The following is a 17558-nucleotide window of genomic DNA, read 5'->3' as shown; positions in this document are numbered from 1 at the left end:
ACACACTCAGAATAATGTTTGACCAAATGTCTGGCCACTCTGTGGCACAGTCGAGACATAACATTAGCCGTCACAGCACATCACTACATATCACTGAGCCTCAGTTTCATTATCTGTAAACTGGGGGGAAACCGTATTTACTTTCAAAGGCAGTTGGAGAAATCAACACACTAGTGTGTGTGAAGTGCTGGTGTGGTACCTTGCAAAGCTCGGTGACTGGTAGTGGTGATCATGGGGATGTCAGGACAGTGGCAGTGAAGGGCCCTGAGATGAGTGTGTCAAGGGACAGAGAGCGGTCAGTCACTCCCCTCACTCACTGGCAGTCTCTGGAAGTTAGGCTCTGTTTTTTTGTTTTTTTTTTTTGTCACACGACACGCAGGGTCTTAGTTCCCCCACCAGCGATCGAACCCGCGCCTCCTGCAGTGGAAGTGGGGAGTCTTAACCACTGGACCGCCAGGGAAGTCCCTAGGCTCTGTTTCTCCCCGCCCCTCTCCCCCCCGCCCCCCGGGTCTGGTTCTAACCTCCCTGGGTCCCCCTCCTTTGGCTCCTTACAGATCCTCCCCTCTCAATATTTTATCCTGATTCCCTTCTGGTTAAGTCCAGGCTCTAGAAGAGGATGCTGGTCTCTGAAGCAGGCGGCTTTCTCCTCCCCCAGGCCCCATTTATAGAGGAGAAAATAAGAATGGATGGGGCTTCCCTGGTGGCGCAGTGGTTGAGAGTCTGCCTGCCGATGCGGAGGACGCGGGTTCGTGCCCCGGTCTGGGGGGATCCCACGTGCCGCGGAGTGGCTGGGCCCCTGAGACATGGCTACTGAGCCTGCGGGTCTGCAGCCTGTGCTCCGCGGCGGGAAAGGCCACAGCTGTGAGAGGCCCGCGTACCACAATAAAAATAAATAAATAAAATATTAAAAAAAAAAAAAAAAAAAGAATGGATGAATGACATCAAGAGGCACACACAGAGGCAATGGCAGAATTACAAGCTTTACAAGAAATGTCACCAGATCCGTCATGGCAGAGCACCAAAGAAGTGCTCCTGTGTGAAGATAACGGAGTAAGGTTTAAGCCCCTTTGTCCAGCATCTTTGTGGGGCCAGGGATCTTGTCTGTCGTGCACATTGAACAAGCTAAAGTTTTGCCATTCACTCAGAACACTGGCTTGAGCTCATCTCCAGGGCACCTCTCCAAATGGCATGCCCCTCATCTTGGGGGATCGATGCCCCTTGCAGGCCTCTGAGCCCAGACTTGGGGCTCCGTTCCAGGGGTGGCTCGCCGCCGATGACTACTCTCGGCCAAGGGAGGCAGCACAGAGCCCATCAGGCCCCTCCTTCCCGCTAATCTCTATGGCGGAAGTGAGTTGTTCCAGACGAAACACAACAACATCCTCGGTGGTGGGAGTGAATGGACTCGTCCAAATGAGGGAGATACTTCTTACCATCGAATCTTAAAAGCTGATAGGTAACCCAGAAACAGGTAGATTTCAAATTATAGAGCAGCGTATGATTCTTTTTGTCCTCTGGAGTGGACATAGAACGATCTGGGTAGCTACACTAGTGTCAGGGCTCGGCCAGCCCCGCTCGCTCCCCCGCCGGAGGCCGATGGAGCAGGTGGGACCGGCCAGGCTCGCAGAGGAGGGTCAGGGCTTCCGGCGCCGGCACCGCCTCCTGCCGAGGTGATCTGTCGCCCGCGGGGTGGGCGGTTGCGTGGCCCGAAGGTCTAGGACGGGGATTCGGGGAGGTGGGGGGCCGATTTAGCCGTGTGCCCCCTTCTGTTGTACGAGCGCCGGCGCGCCTCGAGCTCCCGGGACCGGCCAGGCTGGGCGCGGGGCGCCGCTCCCGAGACCTGGAGGAGTCCGCTTCTCCCGCGTAGCCCTGGACCGTGGAGGTTCGCCGGGACTGGTGGCTGGAGAAACGCGACTCGGACGGGAAGTCCTTCCTGCGTCCGGCCGGGGTTTCTTGATGCGGAGCCGAATAACTGTGTGTTTTTGCGTTCAGCCCATTTCTTGCGGCTCCTTGGGCGCGCGGAGTTTGCGGCGTACCTGCGGAGATCGTACCTGCGGAGATCGCACCTGCGGAGGGCTTACCTGCGCCTGAGGAGGAGGAAGGGCAAGATCCAGCCTGAGGGACCCGCGCTCCAGCCTCTCTGCGTAAGGTGAGGATGGGGGTACCCTGGGCTCCGGCCTGACTCAGAGAAGGCATCAGTCAGCCTCTGCGCCTGTGCTCTGCAGATCTGGGCCTTGGGGGCACCAAAGGGACGAGACTTCCCAGGCCCTGCCTTGGAGAAGTCCCCTGCTCACCGGGGTCGGGGGAGAGGGAGCAGAGAAGCTCATCACAGACCAAAGGTGGCCGCGTTGGGAAGGAGGCTGAGGTTGGTTAGTATTGACTTCCTGAAGGAGTGGAGTGGCGCTGAGAATGAGGGAAGAGCCTGGGTTTGGGCCAAAAGTGAAGAGATGGATGGCCTGTTTGAAGGTTTGCGGGGGATACAAGAGGGGGTTTGTGGAAGAAAGGGGAGCTGGACCAGAGCTGGGAATCTTTAGATGGGAAATTGCTGGATGGAGTTAGACTGGAGAAGCAACCCAGCAACAATTCCTGCATCAGGATGAACTGGGCAGTCACTTTGTACTAGGAATCAGGTATACTGAGATTCCAGTGATGACTAGGATACAGTCCCTGCCCTCAAGGAATCGTCTGCCTAGTTGGAGAGATCAGTCAAGATTAACACCTGTGAAAAGATAACCGATAATACAGGTAGTCCTGGGCTGATTGCCAAGCGAGAGGCAGAGCCAGCTTGATTTCTGAGCAGTCCATGGACTGCTGCCCTGTCTCAGGGACAAAGAGACAAACCAATACACTTTGAAGAGAGCTGCCAGACTTGAGGAGATAAGATGTGATGTCAAGCTGGCATGTTTATGGGGACTGGAGACCTTTAACCTGTAGATGGGGCGTGGAGGGGGGAGGGGTAAGGGGGTGATGGAAGAGTTGCCTTTAAATATCTGAAAGGCTCCTTTGTGGAAAAAGGGTGAGACTTACTCTGTGTGTGGCTCTTGATATCAAAACTAAGTTTAGTGGTTTGAAGCACTAAGAGATTCCTTCCGTAGAGGGAATCACTGAGTAGAGCTTTGAAAAGGCGGAATGGCCTGCTGGGAGAGGTAGTGAATTGTCTGTCAGGGGAGGTGTGTAGGCTGAACCCTCTCCTGCTGGGCTCATATTCAGTTACTGATGAAGTTCTGGTTCTCAAGTCTGTTCTTTTTTTTTTAATTTTTAAAATTTATTTATTTTATTTTTGGCTATGTCAGGTCTTCTTTGCTGCGCGTGGGCTTTCTCTAGTTGTGGTGAGCAGGGGCTACACTTGGTTGCGGTGCGTGGGCTTCTCATTGCAGTGGCTTCTCTTGTTGCAGAGCGTGGGCTCTAGGCACGTGGGCTTCAGTAGTTGTGAAGCACGGGCTCGGTAGTTTTATATTGCGGGCTCTAGAGCACAGGCTCAGTCAGTAGTTGTGGCGCATGGGCTTCATTGCTCTGTGGCATGTGGGATCTTCCCAGACCAGGGCTTGAACCCGTGTCCCCTGCATTGGCAGGCGGATTCTTAACCACTGCGCCACCAGGGAAGCCCTCAAGTCTCTTCTTTCATTCCCACTCTCTCTACTAGTCCTGTCCTGTAGCCTTGCGTCATCTCTCATCAATGACGATGAAATAATCATAGCAGCTAATACTACTTGTCAGGAGCTGCTTTAAGTGCTTTACAGATACTTACTCATCCTGTCCTTGAGACGACCCTTTCGAGGTAGCTATTGTGAATATGCCCTTTTTATGGATTGGGGAAACTGAGGCACATAGGGGTGAGGCAGCTTGTCCATGATCACGTCACACAGTCAGCAGTTGGCAGAGCCGGGGTTCCAACCCAGGCCGTCTGGCTTTAGAGTCACTGCTCTTTTTTTTTTCTTGCGGTACGCGGGCCTCTCACTGTTGTGGTGTCTCCCGTCGCGGAGCACAGGCTCTGGATGCACAGGCTCAGCGGCCATGGCTCACGGGCCCAGCCGCTCCGCGGCACGTGGGATCTTCCCGGACTGGGGCACGAACCCGTGTCCCCTGCATCGGCAGGCAGACTCTCAGCCACTGCACCATCAGGGGAGCCCAGAGTCACTGCTCTTAACCACTGTTCTGCTGTGTTTTACATGTGTTATTTTATTTCATCCTCATAACGATCCAAATTTACAGATGAGAAAATAGACTTCCGAGGTTGAATGATTTGCTCAAGGTCACAGAGCAGGATATAGGAGAGCTGGGATTCAGACCCAGGCCCTTTGGACGTGAAAACCCCACACTCTGTACTCCACTCTCCCATATCCCGTGGCACTGTCTCTGTAACTGTCACTATTGTAGTGGCCTCTACCTGGACTCCTTGCCCAGCCCTTTCTGCCTTAAATTGGCAAGTTTTTATCTCAGTCTGTGGACGGAAACGTGAGATGTGGTGTGTATGTGTCAGTCAGGTTTTCAAGTCCAGTCTTCTTAGCTTTCACTGACTTCTCAGCAGTCCGTGACCCCAAAATAGTGACGAGCCATTCTTTGCTTGTCACCCAGAGTTACCTTTCTGATGCGCAGATTCAGTGTTGGGCAGTGATGCATTGGCTCTTCACTGCCCTCGGGACAGAGTCCAGATGCCTTAACCTGGTCATTCAAGATCCCAGGAAATCAGCTTCCAATCTTCCTTTTCTTCTTATTCCCACCGTGTAGTCTCACCACTCTGGTAGTGTTTACCTGCCTGTCTCTCCTCCATCCTGGCAGCTTCTCAAGGGCAGGGGCCGATAGGTGTTGCACAGTGAGCATTTGCCGTAAGCCGCGCTGCATACCGTCATGGAATTCAGGCCTGGGCCGGGTGTTTGGACGGGTAACTTTGAGGCTCTCCCCTTCTCCGATCCCGAGAGTCTGTGATTCTCTGCCAGCACGTGCTGCTCAGTGCAGGGACGGGCTGCGGCGTCAGGGGCTGGGCCGGGCCTGGAAGGAAGTGAACAGGTGACACGCGGGTCATGCAGAAGGCGTCCACATCTGATACGGCTCCTTTTGCAGGGCGGTGCCCGGGTGGGGCGAAGCTCCCCCGTCTTTACTCTCGTCCCGACCCCAGCGTGGGCCGCCGGCTACGAGATGAACTGTCGCTCGGAGGTGCTGGAGGTGTCGGTGGAGGGGCGGCAGGTGGAGGAGGCCATGCTGGCCGTGCTGCACACCGTGCTCCTGCACCGAAGCACCGGCAAGTTCCACTACAAGAAGGAGGGCACCTACTCCATCGGCACCGTGGGCACCCAGGACGTTGACTGCGACTTCATCGACTTCACCTACGTGCGCGTCTCCTCTGAGGAGTTGGACCGCGCCCTGCGCAAGGTCGTCGGGGAGTTCAGGGTAAGGTGGGGCGCGGTGGGCGGCAGGCGGCCCCACCCCGCCCCGGCTCGCTGCTGGGTCAGCTTGCCCTTCCTGGGTGTACTTGTCGGGTTTTTTCAGGTTCTAAGGAAGAGGAGCTTTCAGAGCTTCTGTGGGTGAGGAGGGCGTGGTGGGGGGCGGGGGGGTGAGGGGACCTGGTAAAAATACAAGGAAGCAGAGCAGGAAGCCCTCGGAGCGTTGGCGGTCAGGGCCCCTGGGGGATCGCTGCCCCGGTGCTCTTGACCTTCTCTGACCCTGCAGCTCTCTCTCCTGATACCCCTCTGCTCTGCTTCCACATTTGGGCCTTTCTTATATGAAACTCCCTGAGAGGGAGGGATGCTGGGCTCAGGCAGTGGGCATCCGAGTGGAGTGTCTCTTGGGCAGCGTGGCACGTGTCTGTGTGTGCCTGTAGGGGTGAGGGGAAAGGTGGATGGGACACGCCGTTCTGCTAATGTTGGTCACCTCGGGGTGGGCATGGAGGCATGATTTTTATTTTGTCTTCATTCAATGTTGCAGTGTTTCACTATTTCAATGAGTGCATTTTTTTTTTTTTTTTTTTTTTTTTTGCGGTACGCGGGCCTCTCACTGCTGTGGCCTCTCCCGTTGCGGAGCACAGGCTCCGGACGCTCAGGCTCAGCGGCCATGGCTCACGGGCCCAGCCGCGGACCCTCAGCCACTGCGCCACCAGGGAAGCCCCGCTGAGTGCATATTTTTAAATTTTAAAGTAACCAAGGGAATTTCTCTTAAGGTGTTCCCTGAGGTCAGAGGAGGAGGGTTGTCTGTCTGACTCCCATTCCACAGAGGTGTGATCCTTGCAGGGGGTGGACCCTCTCCCAGGCCACAGTGGGCTCCCCACCTCCATCCCTCCAAGGCCAGAAAGGGCAAGTTCATAAGAGTTTCCCAGTCCCCCTTCAAAGGGAGGCAGCGGTACTCAGCCCTCTGTCCTCCAGATGCCTATGAGCGGCACGGGGAGCACAGTGGACTCTTAAGAGCACAGAGTCGAGCCAGGCTCTACCACCCAGCAAGTGTGTGACCTTGGGCAAGTGACTCCACTCCTCCCAGCCTCAGTTTCACTGTGTGTACAATTAGGATGAAAATTGTACCCACCTCGTGGGGTATATGCACCATGAGGATTAGATGAGTCAGATATGTCAAGTGCTTCACAGCCTGCGCACAGGAAGCGCTATAGAAGTGACAGCTGTTAGTACTGTCAGCTGAGGGCACACGAGCTTGGTTTGTTCGTGAAGGAGAGACTTATTCCTGATGGGCAGTTAAGGACTTGAGGGAGGCATCCTTACCTTCTGGGTTGGCCCTGACTCAGATGGAAAGGCGCTTTAGGGTCTCGGCTGCATTAGGAGGAGTGTGGGGTCGCCACACCCCACAGGGGGGCAGGCAGATTTATCGGACCAGGTGGCCCCACTGGCTTCTCAGAGGAGAGGAGGGAGAAGCTCCAGGTCTGGTCTGTCCTTCCCCTCCTGTCCCCCTTCGGTTCCTTGGCTTTTGTCTCTCTATTTAAGGACCACCGGGCTTTTCTTTAGAGGCTGTGAGTTTAGGTTGTCATTGAGTGAATGAGGTAGGACTGTGAGTAATTGGCCTGGGGAGAAGGAGACGTTGGAGAGAAGGTGATTCTGGAGAACCTTCTGAAGGATGGGGGCCAAAGGGGTGGGGTTGTGGAAGGAGAAGGAAGGTCCTTCTTGTAAAGTTGAAAGGCAGAGATTTTGAAATCAGACGATCTGGATTCAAACCCTGGCGCCGTCATCCACTGGCCTGGGACTTTGGCAAGGTAACTTGCCAGTGACTCAGCCTCATTCTGCCTCCGTCAAATGGAGGTTATATACCTGCCACACAGAGTTGTTGAGAGGAGCGAGAAGGATCGTGTGTGTAAAGAGCCTGGCCCACAATATCTGCTTAAAGACATCACTTCCGAGCAAAGCTGGAGGAGTTGGGTGAGCACACAGATTTTGTTTGCTTGGACCATTCAGCTTTAGGCCGGCAGTTGGCTGTGGCACTTCACACGAATCCTTTACTCTCTGGGTCTCATTCCCTGCCCTCCCGGGGGACTGAAGAAGCTAGGAGAGCAGCTCCCTGGGGCATAGGAAGCAGGCCCTCGGGGCGAGAGCCCCTCGGAGGCTTTGGCCTGCTCACTCTTGCTCCTCCTTCCCCAGGATGCTCTGCGAAACTCCGGGGGCGATGGGCTGGGCCAGATGTCCTTGGAGTTCTATCAGAAGAAGAAGTCTCGCTGGCCTTTCTCAGATGAGTGCATCCCCTGGGAGGTGTGGACGGTCAAGGTGCACGTGGTGGCCCTGGCCACGGAGCAGGAACGGCAGATCTGCCGGGAGAAGGTGGGTGAGAAGCTCTGCGAGAAGATCACCAACATCGTAGAGGTGATGAACCGGCACGAGTACCTGCCCAAGATGCCCACGCAGTCGGAGGTGGACAACGTGTTTGACACAGGCTTGCGGGATGTGCAGCCCTACCTCTACAAGATCTCCTTCCAAATCACCGACGCCCTGGGCTCCTCCGTCACCACCACCATGCGCAGGCTCATCAAAGACACCCTGGCCCTCTAGGTGTCGCTGGGGCCTCGGGCGCTCCTTGATGGCTTGCGGACCTTGGCTTCTGGGGATCGTACTGTTAGGCCCTGTTAGCCCTTGGGGCTCTGGAGCCCGCTCCAGGTCCTTGATGAGATCTGGAAGGGCCACCCCTGGCTTCCTGGTGTGTGGTTGCCAGTCTCTGGTCATCCTTGTCACCTTCACTGATGGTCAAGTCCAGCCTACACTGTCTCTCCGCACCCCTGGTGGGGGTCCCCTTTCCTACGCTGTACAGAGGAGCCATCACTAGGATGGTGAATAAAGTTGAGAATGTGAGTTTGGGTTGAGCCATCTCTACCTTGGCTGGTGTTCTGGCCTGAAACATTAACACTTTTTTTTTTTTTTGCGGTACGCAGGCCTCTCACTGTTGTGGCCTCTCCCGTTGCGGAGCACAGGCTCCGGACGCGCAGGCTCCGGACGCGCAGGCTCAGCGGCCGTGGCTCATGGGCCCAGCCGCTCCACGGCATGTGGGATCCTCCCGGACCGGGACACGCACCCGTGTCCCCTGCATCGGCAGGCGGACTCTCAACCACTGCACCACCGGGGAAGCCCAAAACATTAACACTTTTATAGCAGGCCTGCCAGGACACACGTGTGTGTTGAGAGCATTATTCCAAGATGAGGGGAGTGGGCGGATGGGATTAAAGAGAGATGAAAGCTGATTGATTTTGTACTTCGTTGGACATTCACATAAGCAGGTGTGACCATGCTCAGTCCCATGAGTGAGGGCACAGATCAGGATCTGCTGCTTTTGGATATGGCTGTGCTATTTCTCCTCCCTTCCTAAGGGAGCTGTGACATGCCTGCCTTTTATATTATCTGGTCTTCCTTCAGATGACCCCAAAGAATATCTCCTCTGTCTTCATAGAGCACACACAGGCCCCCACTTGCACCAGAAAGCTCATTTGATCTGGTGTTTCTCTCTCTGGAGAGAGATTGGCCACCTTGAGACTGGTGTCTGGTAACACTTCTTCCAGTTTGGGCTGGCCCTCGCCAGTTGTTAGGACATTGGTAACTCACTCATTTCTAGGCAAGCGTGCTCAAAACCGGTGAACTGCACTGTGTGCTTTTCATTGATTTAGTCTTCCATATTTTACAACGCTTTTTGTTACATAGGTGCCAGTTCTAACCAAACTAAGTGAGCAGCGCATAAGCAGCTGTGCTAAGGGAGAAAGGGGCTGGGGGTCTTGTCCATGGTCCTGGAGCAGTTAGGCGCCAGGATGGCCAGGAAGTGTTTGCACGTTTTTCTCACCCCAAGCCACTCTTGGCCGTGCGCTGTTTCATGAGGGGTTTTCTGATGTCCTACCCTTGACCTCTGGGGCACTGGGGAGTTGGAGAACTCAGGAGGTTCTCAGGGGTTTGGAGATGGGGAAGGCCAATTCTCAGCAAGTCCTTGATGAGGTGGGATCCTACCTGGCCCGCTGCAGTCTGGGGGACCTTCTTTTCCTCCTAGAGGCCGTCAGCTCCTCCCTTCCGGGGAGTTGGCTGAGTCAGGTGTTTGCCGACAGCGACTTTGTTTTAAACCGAGCTCAGGGTTGCTACAGTTCTCAGGAGACCTGGTCGGGAGGGTTTTTCCTCCATCCCAGCTTCCCCAGACTTTCTACTTTTTTGCAGCCAGGCTCTGCGCCAGTCTCCCACCCTGGCTTGGCTGTGGGACACCCAGTTGGCAGCAAGCTCCCCTTAGTGGGCAGTTCAGTAACATCTCCATCCCTTTTGGTGGTGTGATTTCCTGGAGGTAGGGGACTGATTTACTCAAGGTCAGGACAGGAGCCCTGGTGACTCAGATCTATGCTTTCCCCTTGGTCTGCAACTCTCCTTGACCTCTGGGGCCTGAGCAAAGGAATGGGGGCAGGCCTTAAAGTCCTCCTGCCCTCCATCTCCCTCCCCTGGGACCAGGGAGGCACTGGTCTGCTTGTCCGGCCCCAGGAGGCTCCCAAGGGGATGATGCACGATGAAGGCTATGATCACTAAGTGTCTAGAGGCTGCTTATTTGCCTCCTGTCCCAGTGGCCACCTGGGCCACCTAGCAGTATTGACCTTTTTGGCCCAGGGACAGAAAGCCCAGGAGTGGGGATGGCCCTTGTTTGTCCTGTGTCCCGCTCAGCGGGGGCAGCACCCTAGCCAGCACCTGGGATGTGGCCTGGAAGATCCTTTCGGGATTCTGAGGGCGGGCTATCTCCTGACCTTTGCTAAGGGGGAGGGAGAGCCCTGGGGACGGGACTCATGGGTTTGGCCGGTTGGGTGCGTGCGTGCTTGTGTGGGCCTTTGAGCCGAGAAGTAACACCGGCCCTGGGATTCTGGGCCATAGCTACACTGGAGGAGCCCTTTGTCTAAAAACGGCCTGAACGCTCCGACGCAGGGGGTGGGGTCGCACGGCGCCTGGGATCCGCCCCTTGGGCCCCTCCCTGACGCGGCCGCCGCCCACCCTCCGGCCCCGGGCTCCCGCACATCTGGCGGTCGCCAGCACATCTGGGCAGCCGGCGAGAAGCATGAACGGCTCGCAGGCGGACGTCACAGCCCGGGCCGCCTGGCTGAGCTCCTGTTGCAACCAGTCGGGGGTGCTGCCGGAGCCCCCCGAGGGGCCGCGCGCCGTGCAGGCGGCGGTGCTGGGCGTGCTGTCGCTGCTCGTGCTCTGCGGACTCCTGTTCCTGGGCGCCGGCCTACTGCTCCGCGCCCAGGGTCTGACGGCGCTGCTGGCCCGAGAGCTGCGCGCGTCCCGGGACGGAGAGCCCGGCGGCGCCAGCGGAGGCGAGGATGACTCGTAGGCGCGTCCGGCTGCGCTCGGGGGTCGCGGCCCCCCGGCGGCCCGCGGACTCCACGCCCGACTTCGAGGGAGCGGTCCCCAGCGCCAGACGGCTTCAGCGGGAAGCCCTCCGGCGATGCTGGCGCGCGCGCGCGCGCGCACACACACAGGTGAGAGCCCGTCCAGATGAGAGCCGCAGCGCCTTGGGAGTGGGGGCGCAGGGGCTGGAAACCGTCGTATTGACCGGGCTCTCTGCGCTCAGCCACAGACCCAGCTTTTCAGCGACTCCCGTTCCAGCGCTGGAAGCCCACGGGGTGGGCCGGCGGCTATCCCAGGGGTGCCGGGATCTGAGCGGAGAGGCTGCCCTTCCCTCCCTCTCCCGGTCGTCTCTCCAGCCCAGTGGCGCCCCGACCCACGGCCTTTTTCTAGGTCACTGTGTAACTGCGGGAGAGGGAGAAGCAGGGCGGATCAAAGAGGAGGGAGTCTGGAGGGGCCACAGTGTGCTGGGGAGCCCTTCTTCCCTGCACCCACGCCACCCCGCTTTGCGCCAGCCCCACCTAGTGCTAAGGCCCAACTTTGTGTCACCGCAGCACTGCCCATCCCACTGGGAGGCTGGGGAGAGCCATGGCCACAGGAACTCAGCCAACCCAGGCCCCCGGCTTCTGCTTCTTCCCGTGCTCTCCTTCAGGAAGCCTTTTCCCCGGAGAGAGGTTTGGGTATGATTCCTCACTGTGGCCTCCCTCTTGGGGCAGGGATGGGAGTGTGGATCGAGTTTTAGGGCAGAGCCAGGAGCCTGGATGACCCTGGGGGATGGGGAAGTGTGCTGGGGCCTCCTCCCCCCAGCCCCTGCTCAGGTGGGGGGACGTGTGTGGCCCACAGCAAGGAGCTTTGGGGTGTGCGTGGGGGGGGGGTAGGTGACAAGATTCCTAACAGCTGGGGGGCCTCAGGAGCACGCTGCTCCAGGAAGCTGGGACTGAGGGTTCCCAGCTGTAGGGGCTCCATCTGGCCCTCCTGCCTCTGCCTCTCCAAGGACAGGAACCATCTGGAGGGAAGGGCCTGGGTGGCCTAAAGACAAGGTAATTCTAGGCCAAGGCTGCCTTGGGCAGAGCCATAGGGTTTGGCGAGGGAAGCCTTCTGGGTCTGTCTCCTCTGTTCAGTGGTGTACCAAGGGATTCCCAGGTTTCTGTGGGTGGAGCTGTTCACCAGGGGTGCCTCTGACCTCTCTTGCCCCTCCCACTCTAAAGCCCCTCCCCTGCCTGCCAGGGCAGAGGCCGGGTCCCAGCTTCCCTCTGAGAAGGGAGTGAGTGCTGGAGAGGAGGGGCCGATGAGGGGTGAGGGGCCGGAGTGGGCAGGGTGCAGCTGTGAGGCTGAGGACGCGTGATCCCTGCACCGAGCAGCCCAGGATTTGGTGCTAATCCCGGACAGCTGTGCCACACTGGCCTTGCTGAGCTGTGGACTTCTCACCTCAGGCATGCTGATCCCACCCCCTTGGAGAGAGGGCTGGCCAGGGATGTGTGTGTGTGTGTGTGTGTGTGTGTGTGTGTGTGTGTGTGTGTGTGTGCTTGTGACTGCTCCTGGCCTTAGGGAGGCGGGCCAGCCCGGGGACATTCCCCACCTCCCTTTGCTGTGTCCTGGGGGAGGGGCTGGAATGCCCTCTCTTTACTGTGTCCAGGTTCGCCCTCCCCCTTGCCCATAAGTTCTGCTGAATTTGCTGCCTTTCCATCCTTTCTCCCATCTCCATACTATGCTCTTTTCTCCTTCCCCATCTGGGACAGTCTCCAGTTCTGCTGTGAACCCTTCACTTTACAAATGGGGAAGCTCAGAGAGAAGAAAGTGACATGCTCAAGTGAATGACAGAGCCGGAACTGGACACCGGGGCTCCTGCTTGATTCCGAGCTCAGGGGGTGAGGTGGCATCCCTGAGTGAGAAGGACCCCTTGGGTTGCCCTCTTTGCTCTGTCCTCTCTTTCCCTGATTTCTCACCACTCTTTGAGATGCTGATGCAGAATATGGCCTCTCTTCCCAAAAGAATGAACCTTCACACCACATTTGTCATATGGTTTCCAGAACTGGAACCTCAACTCCCCCCCTCCCGCTCCGTGTCCTCCTTCCCATCCTTACTTCCCGGCAGCCTTGCTAGATACCTTCATCCTGCTGGGAATGGCCTTCTAGGTACCTCAGCAACTCCCCAACCAGCTGGGCTAAGCTTTCCTGGCCCAAACCTGAGGGTGCGGGTGAGCTCAGAGGGTCAGCTGGAATATATACACCTATGGAAAGAAAATCCAAGTGGACAGAGCAGAGGGATCGGAGGTCAAGGTGATGACTGGGGTTGGCCTTTGGGTTCAAGTCTGGGTGATGTTAGAGGTGTAGAGAGATTTGATGGAGGGACGGACTGTGCCCCCAGCATCATGGTGTCTGCTCACACCCGGGCAGGGCTGGGGGTGTCCCGGTGGGGTGAGAGAAGATGGGGTAGGCAAAGGCTTTCTTCATCCAACTTCCTGCCTTCGCTATCCCTTCAGCTCAGTGCTTGGGTAGCTGGCCCGTGGCATGTGCTGGAGACCTCAGTGTTCCTGGAGAAAGATACTGAGATGTTTGCTGTGGAACTCTGACCCTGGTCAAGGCTGTCAGACTGAGTGGGGAGGAAAATAATTGAGAAAATTGGGAAATGGGTGGTGCTGTCACGGCATTTCTCAGGCTCCGGCTGGGAGGGAGAGGTGGGGGATGGCTGTAGGTCTGAGTGCCGTGGAGTGAGGCCAGGCATCTGGTCACCAGCAAGCTCCATTAGCCTGTGCTGTCCTTGATGGAAACGCCGGGGCCACAGATGCGTGGACATCTTGGCTTAACCTTCCTCCAGCCCCTGAGTCTCACTTTGAGCTGGAAAGGTCTGTCATTCCTTGGCTCCCTTCCCAGCAAAGACAGGGGGTGGCTGTCTGTTACAGATTCCCGAGCCTTACGTGGTCTGTCTCCCAGAGAGCTCCCATTTCAGCGCACTGGCTGTACGGGGAACTCCTGCTACCTTTGATGCATGTGCGGTGCAGATGACAGCCTGGGAGAAACCTGGATTGTCGTGAGACCTCAACTTGGGATCCTTGCACTCAGCTGCTGCCTCTGATCTGCTCCATCCAACCTCCTGAAGTGCTCATGGTGTGGGTCTGGGAGGTCAGCGCTCCAGGAATGAATGGGCCCCCGGGCAACTGCTGTGTGTCCTGGGCACTGAAGAGGCCACACCCCCAGGATGCTCAGTGCCCGCAGACGCTGACCAGCCCTCTGCCTGCTGGGCCCTGTCCCATCTCTGATGCAGGGTGGCTGTGGTCTGACAGGCCAGTGACTTGTCCCTGCTGAGGGCTGTGGGTCACTGTCCCCCATTTGGAGGTCTTGGGTGCCCCAGCAGTGCCGCATCACTGCCCCATCACTGCCCCATCTCTTCCTGTGGCTTGTTATTAAATATGCTGGTAATGCAAGTTTGGGGTACACGGTCTATGTTTCCAGCTCCTGACTCTTGGCATTAGCGGTAGCCCCCGGGCCCCGCTCCAGTTTGGACTGTTTCTGGCAGATCCTGAAATAGCAAACCCCAGCCATGGCCCCTCTCCCCTGGTCCCTCCTCAGTGCTGGCTATTCCCGTTCCACACCCAGATCCAGAGCTTTCCGAGGGTGGGTAGGAGTGGGGCAGTGACTTTCACGCCAACAATCGATTGCCCCCCTGTGGCCAGTGTGGGCAATAACACGTCTTCATTCAGCTGCCCTATTGACGACTGATCATAGTCCGGCCAGAGCTTGTGCCTCAAAAAAAGAGTGGATTTTGTGAGCGTGTGCACTGAATTCTACACTGTAGACCTTCATGAACCTCAGTATCTTCATCCATAAAATGGAAGCAACGATGGCAGGAGGATCAAATATATAGTGTGCTTGTCTGTAGATAAAAGGCTGTGATCATCTCGTGACGCTGTTATTTTTTCCTCCGAACGTGGCCACCCCCAGAGAAAAGGTATAGAGCCACCCACTCCCCACCCTGTTCCTGGGAACACTTCGTTTATTCATCTTTTCCACGAGTGTTTATTGAGTGACTGCTCTGTGCTGGGCTGGCTCTGGGGCTGGGGATGAGATGAATGAGGCAGAGGCCCTGCCCTCAAGGAGCTCACAGTCCGGTAAAGAGTGATGCTTACAAGACTGAAGCTAGGGGCTTCCCTGGTGGTGCAGTGGTTTGGAATCTGCTTGCCAATGCAGGGGACACGGGTTCGAGCCCTGGTCCGGGAGGATCCCACATGCCGCGAAGCAACTGGGCCTGTGAGCCACAACTACTGAGCCTGCGCGTCCAGAGCCTGTGCTCCGCAACAAGAGAGGCTGCGATAGTGAGAGGCCCGTGCACCGCGATGAAGAGTGGCTTCCGCTTGCCGCAACTAGAGAAAGCCCTCGCACAGAAACGAAGACCCAACACAGCCAAAAATAAATAAAATAAAAATTAAGTTTGTAAAAAAAAAAAAAGACTGAAGCTAACACAGACAATAAGAAGTGCCCAGTGTTGACGGAGCCAAGAACAGAGAGTGACTGGCTTGGCTTGTAGAGGAAGGGGTACTGAATGGGCATTCACAGAGCGAAGAAGGGGAGGAAGAACATTCGGGGCAGACGCGTAGTGGGGTGTGGGGCTGGTGGTACCTTAGAAGCAGGTAAGTAGAGCTGGGTGTGAAGGGACGGGAGACCAGAGGCGTGGTAGCCTGGACGGGAGTGGAATTTACCCTGGGGGCAGTGAGGGCTCTGGAGGGTTTTAAGCCGGGAAGTGACGTGGTAAGATCTGGATCTTAGGGAATGGGGGGTAAGTCTGTGGGTGGGAGCAGGCTGGAGGTAGAGAGACAGCGAGGAGGCTGTGATCAAAACCCAGCAAAAGGGCTTTCCCGGTGGCGCAGTGGTTAAGAATCCGCCTGCCAGTGCAGGGGACACAGGTTCAAGCCCTGGTCTGGTGAGATCCCACGTGCCGCGGAGCAGCTAAGCCCGTGCGCCAGAACTACTGAGCCCGCGTGCTACAACTACTGAAGCCCGCGTGCCTAGAGCCCATGCTCCGCAGCAAGAGAAGCCACTGCAATGAGAAGCCCGCGCACCACAATGAAGAGTAGTCCCTGCTTGCTGCAACAAGAGAAAGCCTGCGCGCAGCAACCCAGTGCAGCCAAAAATAGATAAATAAAATAAATAAATTTATTAAAAAAAAATGGTGGCCTGGACTGGGGTGGAAAGAGAAGGGGACAGATCCAAGTGATGTTTGGGATTCAGGCTTTGGTCACTAGTTGGATGTGAGAGATGAAGGAGAGGGAACAGGGAGGACGAAGCCCCAGCTCTTGGACTGAATTACTGAGCGGGTGGTGATGCCTGCCACCCACTGAGGGGCCGTGTTATCAGTTACGACTTTTTTGGTCTGAATTTACAGGAAACCCAAAAGATATTTGGCTTGAGCAGAGGGGAACTTATACTGCACATAACTGCAAAGGCTAGCGGCAGTTCTGGCCTCAGGTCTGCCCTGACTCAGGTCTGACAGTGACAGCAGGCCTGGCCTCTATGCCTCCCGTGGCCTGGTTGGTCTGCAGCCTCTGACAGGGTGGTCTAGTGGTCAGAGCAAGGCCTTGGAATCAGGTGCCTGGATTTGAAAGCTGGCACCTCATTCTCTACAAGGTGCTTAACCCCTCGTGGCTCAAATCCCTCCTCTTCAGAGTGGGGAAAAGTGGGGCTGAGCTAGTATACGTTTTGTTAGGATGAAATGAGATCCCCACGTGTAGGGAGCCTGGCACAGTAAGTGTGCCTGTTATTAGTCTCAGCCTCCATGTGAAGAGGGGATGTTGGCTTCATGGCCTCTCAGATTCATATCTATCATGAAAGGGGCGGGGTTAGGGTCCCTCAGGTCCCAGGTCCCTCAGGCCAAACCCTGGGAGCAGCTGTGACTGTGTGTTACCCCGGAGGTGCTGTGCTACAGTATGGAACGTCCTAAGCCTCGGTCACGTGCTCTACTCAGACACCCCAGACCACAAGGCCTAAAGGAGCGGGCTGTCGCCTCACCAAATCTAATCCCGTTTCAGTCCTGGGGTGAACAGAGGCTGGGTGCCCATAAACTGGCTCATGGCTGTTGCAGATGGGGGCGCCGCAGGCAGAGGGGCGGTGATGCGTCCAGCTCGGGTGTGTTGGGTTGCAAGCACGCTGGGGGCATCCAAGGTGGATAATCAGTGGATGGGGCTGGGGCTCAGCAGGGGGGCTGCCAGGCCATGGTGACTCTAGAGGCAGAAGATGGAGCTGTGGGAAGGGACCAGGTTGGGGGGAGAAGGGAGCAGGCCAAGCAGGACACCCCTTAAGGGCAGGGTGAGAGGACATGGTGGGCCGTGGAGGAGGGGTGCCCGGAGAGGTGGGAGGGAAGCCGGGGAGCCAGCTATTTTGGGAGTTGGGGAACAAAGGATTTTGGAACTGGGGCGTGTCCATGCCCCCCCCCCACCCCCCGCAGTTCTGGAGGGAGGGAGGGCGGAAGGCTTCTTTCTGGACCACATGGCTTCCCTGAGCTACTCCTCCCCACCAGCGCCCTAAGCCTGCGTGATGGGGGAGGAGGCCCCATACAGAAGAAAGGGGGAACGTGGTCCCTCTGGGCCGGCAAAGCCATTGCAGGGAGAGGGATGGGTTTCCTTTCTATAGTTTACTCCTTTGTATGTGTGAATGCTCTAACACACACACACACACACACACACACACACACGGCTCACCTGGGCAAAACAAAACAACACAAAGCGCACACACAGAAGACCTCATCCTACTCCATGGCTACTGTGCTTCCCTTCCAAGCTGCAGTGATTCTGTG

At 56.9% G+C, this 17558-nt stretch overlaps 2 protein-coding genes across 8 annotated transcripts in view; both read left to right on the top strand.

The window, feature by feature from the left end:
* The first annotated feature begins 1451 nt into the window (after positions 1-1451).
* Positions 1452-8270, top strand: ATG101 (autophagy related 101). 5 transcript variants are annotated; one of them, XM_032646564.1, is made up of 4 exons: positions 1452-1468; positions 1990-2146; positions 5059-5385; positions 7569-8270. In XM_032646564.1, the coding sequence occupies exons 3-4, from the start codon at positions 5134-5136 to the stop codon at positions 7971-7973; spliced, it is 657 nt and encodes a 218-aa protein (XP_032502455.1). In that variant the 5' UTR covers positions 1452-1468; positions 1990-2146; positions 5059-5133; the 3' UTR covers positions 7974-8270. The 5 variants fall into 5 exon arrangements, with proteins under 5 accessions (XP_032502455.1, XP_032502454.1, XP_032502453.1 ...); XM_032646563.1 differs by lacking the exon at positions 1452-1468 and adding an exon at positions 1622-1667; XM_032646562.1 differs by lacking the exon at positions 1452-1468 and adding an exon at positions 1652-1879.
* A 2063-nt stretch (positions 8271-10333) lies between these two features.
* The window catches only part of SMIM41 (small integral membrane protein 41), a 43021-nt gene continuing 35796 nt past the window's right edge, over positions 10334-17558 (top strand). For 2 of the 3 annotated variants that reach the window (XM_032646566.1, XM_032646568.1), the window contains exon 1: positions 10334-10906. In XM_032646566.1, the coding sequence (XP_032502457.1) occupies positions 10483-10758 (276 nt within the window). In that variant the 5' untranslated portion in view covers positions 10334-10482 and the 3' untranslated portion in view covers positions 10759-10906. Of the gene's footprint in view, positions 10907-13674; positions 14856-17558 lie in introns of those variants that run through there. The other variant, XM_032646567.1, reaches the window with a different exon arrangement.

The sequence above is a fragment of the Phocoena sinus genome, chromosome 10 (genome assembly GCF_008692025.1).
Source record: "Phocoena sinus isolate mPhoSin1 chromosome 10, mPhoSin1.pri, whole genome shotgun sequence".
Taxonomy (NCBI): domain Eukaryota; kingdom Metazoa; phylum Chordata; class Mammalia; order Artiodactyla; family Phocoenidae; genus Phocoena; species Phocoena sinus.
This window is presented reverse-complemented; position numbering and strand designations above follow the sequence as displayed.